A 10,097-nucleotide genomic window follows, 5' to 3' on the forward strand; every position below is an offset into this window, starting at 1 on the left:
AAGACTCTCCAGGGGTTTGTGTTATCTCCAAACAGTCAACCTTTGATGTTGCACACAGTATTACAGTTTAAGTAATCAGTCTTCATCAGGAAATGTTGTGTTGTTGACTTGCTCCATTTACAAACTCCTAACGGTACTGGAACACTGCAGGGATTACTGCCTCTGGTGGAGCTGGATTCTGCCAAACATTTGGCTATATATAACTAGTTTATATAACAACTTTGCTATACATGCATTCTTAGCTTCTGAAATAAAATATGTGCATAATGCCATAATCCTTTAATAAAAATAATTTTAATACATTCAGTCATTCTAATTTCATCAGCAGGATCTTTGTCACAATGAAAGGAAACAAAACAGCACGTTACTTTGACGTGATGTAGTACTAAAAATCTTCTAATATTATTTAAGGGGAAAGCAGGGTGGAAGATCAAATACATATCCATACGGATTTTAATATGCAGTGTTTGTCTCACTCAGGAGCTTTTTGGAACTAAATGAGTCATGTTCATGACACACATACACTATGTTTCCGTGTGCTGTAACAGTAACAGGCCTTTTGCTCTACCTGGTTTGGGTGGTTTAGCACCAGCACCAGCACCTCCCTGTCCACCTGCAGAGGGATACACCAACCCACCTGTCACAAGAGACAGACATGGTTTACTTAGAGCTGTCCAACACAGGATTGTAAACCAGCTCCAGAAAGACTGGAAATAATGCCTCCACTAAAACACTAGATGATTTCCTTCATCAGACATATCCAGATGGCTTCTCCTTCGTGACACTACGCCCCACATAGAAACTTATCAGCATGTTGATCAGTTTCCTGCACAGGAAATGCGATGTGATGACATGTCCTGACCAACTGTCACTTTGAGCACTGGGCAGAACATTTTAAGTTAGGTTGTTGTTGTTTTTAAGTCGGGGGAACATTGCACATTAGTGCTGTCAGCCTCCTCTCCTTTCATACATACCATGGCCATAACCATGATGATATGGCCTGTATCCCCCTGAATCATGATGACAGAGAAAAGTAGCATTATTGTCTGGTTGGTCAACTCTTCTCCTCTTAGATGTGTCAAGGGCTGACACATCCAAGAAATGTCAATAATTTAACCAATCTTATAATAAAAAATATAACTTGAAAAATGTATCTTCAAAGGGGAAATAAGCACTATTTATGCATTGTGAGTCCCCTTTCACTAACACCTGTGTCTAGTGTTCACCGTGAACGTTACATGTTAAATGAAATGTAGGTGTGTTCTGACCTTGATAACTTCCTGCTGCCAGTGGGATTCCTGCTCCTCCTCCAGGTCCACCCACAGCTACGAAAAAGCACAACAACAAAGCATGAGCTATCTTGCACATGAAAAAAGGATAAACCATACAAAAAAAACATAAAAATGCTAAGAAATTGACCTTTGGATAAACTCTGGAGTGGTTTGTTTATAGCAGAAATACATGTCTACAAGCAGAAAGCATTACAAAGTACTAATCACTGCAATTCAAACCAAGTCTACAAATGTTTATAGAAAATATAGGGAACTTGCCTCCATAGGTTCCCTTATAGGGATATCCACCTCCGGCTGGAGCAACACCTGTTCCTGTACCTATGGAGTAAAGGGGATTTAACAGAAGATTCCCCTTCACAATCATTACTGCTGGCTTCATCCTCTCCAGCTACATCTAACTATTAGATTGGTTTTGATTACTTCACTGCACTAGTTTTTGAGTTCAACAATCAGTCCAGTGAACTGTTTTGTAAATCATTAAGCATCCTATCACCTGGGAATATGAGGTACAATTATCACAATTCTAGATTATTAGTTTCTTGTTTTCATTCATAATGTTATAAAGGCCACATTGGGTAAATCGCTCACCCTCTGTTTCACTCTGCCTGGATCTTTTTTTTTTTTTTCATTAATAAAAGTAAGAAAAATGTTTTAATTAATCTTGATAGTGTGTCTAATGTTTTAACATTTATTTTACCCAATACTGTATGTTTTAACAGTAGTATTCAATGTTTCTTAGTTTGTTTTTATTATCTATAGCACTGGGTGACTAGTCAACTTCCCTCTAAGGGACAATGTGATTTATCTTAATATTTGACTGATCGATTTGGACTAAATAAAATGCAGAAAAAACTGTAAAAGTTAAAAATTAAAAAAAATTAAAAGTAAAAAAGTGCAGAATAGCGAAAAAAAAATAACACTGCAAACCTCCAGATGCATCAAACTGATGACTGTTCAGTCTGTTGGCGATATAATTGGGTAGAGAAAGACCTTATGTAGCTTTTCCTTATATGTCAACTGCTGCTTTTATTGATTCAATTTGAGTCATTAACTGTCCAGACAGAATGTGCACAGTAAGATAAATACAGCCCGGTGTGTTACAGTCTGATCTATAACATTGAATAGTATCATAAAATGTTTACTGACAACATCATTAGGATGATTCTAAAATTGGGTTTCCAAACATTGGGTTGTGTGTAGTAAGTTGTACTTGTACAGGATTTTTTCAGAACACATTAGGTTAACTGTATGCATTATTTAAGGGTGTTCTAAGCAATGTCACACGTGTTTTAGGCTACAACATTTGTCACACACAGCAAACATCTCCTCACTATCTGCGAGCTGCCTGTCCCCAGAACACACTGTAAAAAAACACGGTCCCTGTAGACAGCCCAGGGTCTATAAACGGCAACAAAAGTTAGTTAGTGCGCAGAAGCACAGAGAGGGGACGGGATGAGGAGGAGGGAGGGGCAAGCTAGTCTTTGAAAATACTTTGAACATCAACAAGAATTAACGTCACCCGGCATTGCTTGGAGCACCTTTGACAGATATTCACAGATAGTCACACAACCGTGCTCTTTTTTTGCTGCACAGTCACATACAGAGGATAAGGGACATTTATTTTTACGGGGATACTTAATGTCCAGTACCTATAGGAACAATTGATTTTATGATTATATTGTGGTAATGGAACGCAAGATCAAATTAATGCATTTAAGGGCCACAAACAGGGTAATCTGAGAAAGAAGGTTAGGTTGCAACATATTCATTATTGTACAAATCAATTCTGATGAATGAGTTATTAGCAATCTTTACCTGGTAAGAATGGTTTAGGTGCTTTGCCACCTGTGCTGACACCAACACCTGAAAACAGCAGTGTTTGTATTATTATAGGCACTGACAGTTGTTGCATCTGTCTTTGTCTCCGCCATGTGGCCAAAAAAAAACATAGCTTGGGGCTCAAAACAACATAGATTTTTTAAATCAGTAAAAGTTTCAATATTGGCCAAACTCCAGGTTGTTGGACTCCAGTTGCAACTAAAGGAGAGAAGACTATAATACATGAACAATTAAAAATTCCATTTAAAAAAAATCTGTTTACTAATTAACACAAATGAGCAGAAGACACACACACACACACACACACACACACACACACACACACACACACACACACACACACACACACACACACACACACAGCCCATCTAAAACGTTAAAAAAAGCACAACTTGTCAAAAAACAATAATTGTATGGTGTGAAAACCAGCTAAATACAATAATACAAAGCAGGCAAAACTGTTACTAAAGGGTGATTTACAGAGTGACTGTATGATATTTCTGGGATTCATCTGCAACTAAATGGCTTTGCTTACTATTATGCAATTGATTTTTAACATATAATAATTGACTTGTTCTAACAATTTCTTTATTTCATTATGAAAGTCACCAGGAAAACATTGAGGTTGGTGTGATATCATAGTGGGACCTTGCTTCAATATTTGTAGCATATCAATAAATCTCCACAAACAGAGATTGTTTACACTGACCATGCTGACCGTGACCTGTTGGACCAACTAAAACACAGGCAGAGGTTACATCAGTAAATATCATCTTGCATAAATCATGTTAACTGACAAAGAGAGAGCAATCTCAACAATAAATACAGAGAATAAGTACAGCTCAGACTGAACAAAATACTACATTTGGTACACATTTTAAATTGTGCATTTCACAATCAATGCACATGCAAAAGAAAAAGAAAACTGGTCTTACCACCAGAGGGCACTGCAGCACCTGTTCCACCTGTGAAATAAATAGAAGAAGGCTTTGGTCACACATCTAATGTCTGAACACAAGCTGTACAAAATAATAGATTGTTGGGAAGTCTTTTGTAAAACGAAGGATATATATATTTTGAATGTGAGGCATTTTAGGCCTTTAATTCCAAAGGACAGATGAAGACATGAAAGGGGAGAGAGAAGGGGAAGGACACGCAGGGCAGCAGGTCGGCGTCAAACCCACGGCAGCCGCATCGAGGAGTAAACCTCCACACATGTGCACCTGCTCTACCAACCGAGCCAACCCAGCCACAAAAATGTGGGATTTAAAAAAAAACATATTTATCAACACTTGTGCCAGCTGTGAAATACTAAAAAAGTATCATCAAGGTATAGTACATCATAATTAATGTAAGTATAATATTCAATACAACAAATATTTAGAATCAATTTTGTATGTGCAACTTACCACTAGGCTGAATAATTCCACCAGAAACTGTCAAAACAGCCATGAATAAAAGTACATTAAAACAGGCTAACAGGACAACATTGCGGAATTAAATGAACTGCAAAAATATGAACTTATTTTGAACCCACCGTTTGTTTTCACACCTCCAGCACAAGGGTACAAAGTGCAAAAAAAGAATAAAAAAGCAAAGTCAGTCAAATTGTCTTTTAAATTTTAACTGATTTCAATAATTTGGTTTTTATAGTTTGGTTTAGTTACAATAATTATAATGAAATTTGTGCCTGCTGTTGATGATTAAACTAGAAAAACATTTTGCATGTTGGGAAAACAATGTATGGAAAACACACGCAGGAACAATGGTAACAATAGATACACTCCTTTCAAAATAATATAACAAAGATGACAAGAAAATGGTTTTAAGAGAGCAGACCATAGCAGCAGACTTACGAAACAACAATCTACTGCAAGTTAGTAATATATACAGTAGAAGGGCATACATACATAACTTTTTAAAAATGTAGATCAAACGTCACATTATTATCATTATCCATGTTTTTTTTAAAAATTGAAACCCTGGAAATATCACAAAAATACCCTGCTGTAGAACTTAAACTGTAACACTAAAAGTGCAAACATATACATTGTCAAAACAAACATTATTAGACATTTAGGAGCAAGTTACTAAATGAATAAATCATATTTGCCATTATTCAGAAAGCTATTATATGCATGAGAGTAATCCATCAAGCACAGTGTTAGTGTTAGTAAAAAGGAAAAGAGTGCACAAGACATGTTCTGTAGAGAAAAAGAGAAAGCCTGTGGCCACAACTGACTAATAATGGTGGATGGGCAAGGATCAGTCAGACTAAATCTAACTCTCTCTCAGCACGTCAATGCTGGTGGCAAAAACACTAGATTCAGTTTTAAGATTATAGATCATGTGTAATGCTGAAAGAAGCAATATAATAGTGGCTATCATTAAAGTCCCAAAATAAAGCAGAGTATAGGAACAGTTTTCTACAATTTGTCCAAACAGTATTTGAGGAGATCTCTTATTAAGAATTTAAAGTTCCATGCTGTAATTTCTGGCCATAGAAATTGAACATGTTCCTATATTTTATAATTAAATACATGTAGATTTAGACAAACAGATACATATATAGCAGTGGAAGCTTCTGGTAATCCAATAAATAACTAACCAAAAATATTAACAGGTTCCATAGGTGGTGGGGCTACACTTTTGTTTAATTTTGATAATAGATGTGCTTTTAACAGTTAAATCTGTAACTGTTAAGATGCTAAATTTAGATGCTGCTTAAAACATTGACATACAAAACACTTGTTTGAATAATGAACAAAAGATTATTAAGTGTGACTTTTGGGGAAAAATACTGAGTGGACTTTTCCATACTACATCAGAGTGGCAAATACATTACAACTCAACTAATATTTATATATATATTAAATTTCACAGATTTCACTTTATGGTCAAAGGTGTCATGCAAACAGGTCTTACTGGGCGCTGGGACCTCTGGGATCTGGCCAATTGCAGCAATAGGCGTTGGCTCTGCCAAAAGACAACAAGTTCCAGCTTCATCCATTGTACTTTAAAGGCGTAGAGTGAGAGAGACTAGAAAAGGTAAAAGCTGTGAGGTGGACTACAGTTTGATGCTGCCACAGTTGGGAAGCTGTAAGCTAGAGGTGGTTTAATAGCTGGTAGCACTAGCAATACAAACAGCATGGCTCTTGTGGGCAGGAAATGGGTGGAAAAAAAAGTAGAGGGGATAAATGATGGCACAGTACTAGTGCAATCACCCCAAGGTAGAATGCAATTGCTAAATATAAGTGGAAATGGCACTCCTTCCTTTTCCTCCCATATGCTTTATAGAGCTACTGCAAAAGTATGTGTGTGAGTAAATGTGTGTACCGTAAATGCCTTAGGAAATACAGAGCATTGGCATTCCATTGTACCTGGTTGAGGGGTTCCAGCAGGACCTGCATCCTTTGCTGTAAAAACAATACAAATTCACAATGCAAAACATATTAAAAGGCTCAGCTAAGAAAAAAAGGAACTATTCTAAGCTTTACCTGGCACCAAAACAGCAGAACCATCTGGGACACCACTGACACCTGTACCTGGAGTAGCTCCTGGAACGCCAAGTCCTACTCCAGTGACGCCTCCTGCGAGAGGCACACACAAGGTCAGTAAATTGATGCCACTGTTATCTGCTACATTACAATACAAACAGCCTTTGTAAAAGTTTGTCTCCAACTAAAATAAACAAATTAACAATGGCCCAAGGTATCTGACTTTCCCTCTTTACTGACGTTATTGTGGACTTGACCTCTTGTCTTGATGAAGAGACAACACCAACAGCATGTTAACAGTAGTATAATCAATTTCAAGGAAGATTCAATCTGATCTTTGCTTCTTCTGCAATGTATTTCTCTCTATATGATGGCCGAATATCACTGCAAAAGGGCCCATCTAGTTAGGTGTTTGTCAGGGACTGACCCTTGTCTGGTGTTTATTGTTATTTAACAACATTACTTCTACTGTATGTTTATGGTACAGTTATTCTTTTTTGTGAATGACAAAAATAAAACAAACAAATGAATTGCTTATCAGCAGATGAAAGTAGATTTCTTAACATCTTGGAGGGGTTTGCATTGACAATAACCGATGACAGGGTCATTCAAGGCAACACTTTGACGGATGAGGTTTGACACAGTTAAGTCATGAGAGATTCTGACTAAGAACAATTCTAAGCCCACATCCATGGGGACCATTCAGGTTCAGCCGATACTGCCTGCTTTGCGGATGTAAGGGTCAGATGTAAGCGTGCACTAGAGATATGTTTTGTCTTGGGCACAGTGGTCCAAACTAGTGATGGCCAAATGAAACTTCGTGAAGCAGTGTCTTTATTTTCTGAGCCCACTAGATGCCAATCCCTGTTCAACAAAGGGTTGAAAATACACTGAATTACAATGCCTTAGGCCTTTCTCTCAAAACCCAGAGCACCATCTAGTGGACTCAGAAAATAAAACACAAAGCTTGATTTGGCCATCACTAGTCCAAACTGGAAATGGTTGGGTTGACCTCTCAGTTAGCACCGGCTCTTAAAGGCTTGTATGGTCAATGATTTATTATACCGTATTTAGCAGCTTTTGCAGCAGCAGAGTATTGTCCACCTCCTTGTCCTGCAGCAGGAAATCCTCCTGCTCCTCCAAGTCCTCCTGTTCCGAACCCTGCTCCAGCTCCTCCTGAAACTCCTAAGTAAGCAAAATGGAGCAGGTTGGCATGAATTGTTTAGTTAGTAAATCTAATAACAAGAACGATGAGATTAAGTAGGTGAGAAAATAGATTTGTAATTATTGAAAATTGTACAGTATCTATCAAAATTAGTTAATACAGTATTACATGTCTCTGAATGTGTGATATTTGTGTGCTTATTTGTTATACCATATTTAGCAGCTTTTGCAGCAGCAGAGTACTGTCCCCCTCCTAGTCCTGGTACTGCACCAGGTAGTCCTCCTGCCCCTCCCAGTCCACCTGTTCCTACCCCTGCTCCAGTTCCTCCTGAAACTCCTATTTGAGGGAAAGGGAACAGGTTGCATCATTAGTTAACAGTTAAAAAACTCTAATACTTAGTAGTATAAGTTACAGTAATTACTGAAACAAGAATGTGTAGTATTTATATAATTTTATGCTTATTTCTATTGCGGTTTCCACCTGTTCCCTGTACTACACCATGTACTTCTGTACCAATCCCAGACCAAATCCTGAACTTGGCCCTTGTCGAACTGAAACACCCAAATTCAAATTGAGTCAAATTGTCTTTTAAATTTTGACTGATTTCAATAAATTTGATTTAATATTTTGGTTTAGTTACATTAATTATAATGAAATATGCGGCTGCTGTTAATGATAAAACTAGAAAAACAATTTGCATGTTGGGAAAAGAATGTATGGAAAAAACAAGCAGGAACAATGGTAACACTAGATTTACTCCTTTCAAAATAATTTAACAAAGATGACAAGAAAATGGTGTCAAGAGAGCAGACCATAGCAGCAGACTTACGAAACAACAATCTACTGCAAGTTAGTATTCTATACAGTAGCAGGGCATTCATTGTTCATATACATACATAACTTTATAAAAATGTAGATCAAATGTCACGTTATCATTATCAATGTTTGTTTGTTTTTTAAATTGAAACCCTGGAAATATCACAAAAATCCCCTGCTGTAGAACTTGAACTGTAACACTAAAAGTGCAAACATATACATTGTCAAAACAAACATTATTAGACATTTAGGAGCAATCAAATGTGGGAAAACCATTCCAGCATTAATCTACTACTTCCTTCTGAATGGTTACTAAATGAATAAAATACATTTGCCATTATTCAGAAAGCTATTATATGCATGAGAATAATCCATCAAGCACAGTGTTAGTGTTAGTAAAAAGGAAAAGAGTGCACAAGACACGAGACACAAGAGAAAAAGAGAAAGCCTGTGGCCACAACTGACTAATAATGGTGGATGGGCAGGGATCAGTCAGACTAAATCTAACTCTCTCTCAGCACGTCAATGCTGGTGGCAAAAACACTAGAAATCACTTATAAGATCAACCTACTCAAAACCTACTTAAAGAAAAAAAAGATCTTACCATATTTTGGGGGTTTCACTCCAGCACCAGCTCCATAACCTGTCAAGAGGCAACACAATGTTTGTGAGAATTCCTTAAATCATATTGAATTACCATAAAGGAAGCAAAGGCTCTTTCATTGAACAAAACTACACAGATTTTAAAATGAAACCAACTTACCACCATAGCCGGCACCACCAGGAAGTACCTGTCCTGCTCCCCCTGGAACTCCGCCTCCTCCTAGGCCTGTTCCTGGGACTCCTGTTGGAGAGTAAATAAATAACTAATCTCTCTTACACTGTCACAAATAAAACGACTACAGTTGAAAGAATGTATTTGTAAGCTGCTATTACCATTTTAGCAAACCAGATTAAAGGCATTAACCCATTTAAGGTGCAATTTTCAAAAATGTGTGATTGTAACATTGTAACATGTAAAATTGTGTTGTACATAAAACTCAGTGAGTAGATCAGCATCGCATATGAATAATAAGTCAGGCCACATCTTATGACATGGTAATCATTAAAGATCACAGTCTCACCATATTTAGGAGGTTTAGCACCAGCCGCCAAAGCTGAAACACAACATACCCGGAAGAGGGTAGATTAAAAAGTGATCTTAGACTTTTGCCAAAGTAATATCTCTTGTATTACTCATGTAGATCAAAGGTCTGGGAGGGCATGCTTACGTCCATATCCTGGAAAAAATGGGACTCTTCCAGGTACTCCTCCTCCACCTACACCACCACTTGGAAGTACTCCTGCACCACCTGGACCTTTAATGAAAAAGTTAATCATGCACACTCACTTAAAAATAATACATAAATACAATGGTACAAGGGGGCCTGGTTTGAGCATTGCGACGCACGCACGCACGGCCTTTATTTTTTATAGGACAGCTGAAGA

The 10,097-nt window shown here is 37.4% G+C and overlaps 1 protein-coding gene across 10 annotated transcripts in view; it reads right to left on the reverse strand.

The window, feature by feature from the left end:
* The window catches only part of elna (elastin a), a 54,868-nt gene that overhangs the window by 5,747 nt on the left and 39,024 nt on the right, over window positions 1–10,097 (reverse strand). For all 10 annotated transcript variants that reach the window (XM_032505514.1, XM_032505522.1, XM_032505503.1 and 7 more), the window contains 17 exons: window positions 9,881–9,967; window positions 9,734–9,766; window positions 9,373–9,453; window positions 9,214–9,252; window positions 8,004–8,129; window positions 7,694–7,813; window positions 6,629–6,721; window positions 6,512–6,547; window positions 6,057–6,107; window positions 4,669–4,683; window positions 4,541–4,567; window positions 4,067–4,096; window positions 3,108–3,155; window positions 1,551–1,610; window positions 1,269–1,325; window positions 975–1,010; window positions 569–637 (listed from right to left, as the gene is read on the reverse strand). In XM_032505514.1, the coding sequence (XP_032361405.1) occupies window positions 569–637; window positions 975–1,010; window positions 1,269–1,325; window positions 1,551–1,610; window positions 3,108–3,155; window positions 4,067–4,096; window positions 4,541–4,567; window positions 4,669–4,683; window positions 6,057–6,107; window positions 6,512–6,547; window positions 6,629–6,721; window positions 7,694–7,813; window positions 8,004–8,129; window positions 9,214–9,252; window positions 9,373–9,453; window positions 9,734–9,766; window positions 9,881–9,967 (1,008 nt within the window). The remainder of the gene's footprint in view (window positions 1–568; window positions 638–974; window positions 1,011–1,268; window positions 1,326–1,550; window positions 1,611–3,107; window positions 3,156–4,066; window positions 4,097–4,540; window positions 4,568–4,668; window positions 4,684–6,056; window positions 6,108–6,511; window positions 6,548–6,628; window positions 6,722–7,693; window positions 7,814–8,003; window positions 8,130–9,213; window positions 9,253–9,372; window positions 9,454–9,733; window positions 9,767–9,880; window positions 9,968–10,097) is intronic.

This window comes from Etheostoma spectabile, chromosome 3 (genome assembly GCF_008692095.1).
Source record: "Etheostoma spectabile isolate EspeVRDwgs_2016 chromosome 3, UIUC_Espe_1.0, whole genome shotgun sequence".
NCBI classification, from domain to species: domain Eukaryota; kingdom Metazoa; phylum Chordata; class Actinopteri; order Perciformes; family Percidae; genus Etheostoma; species Etheostoma spectabile.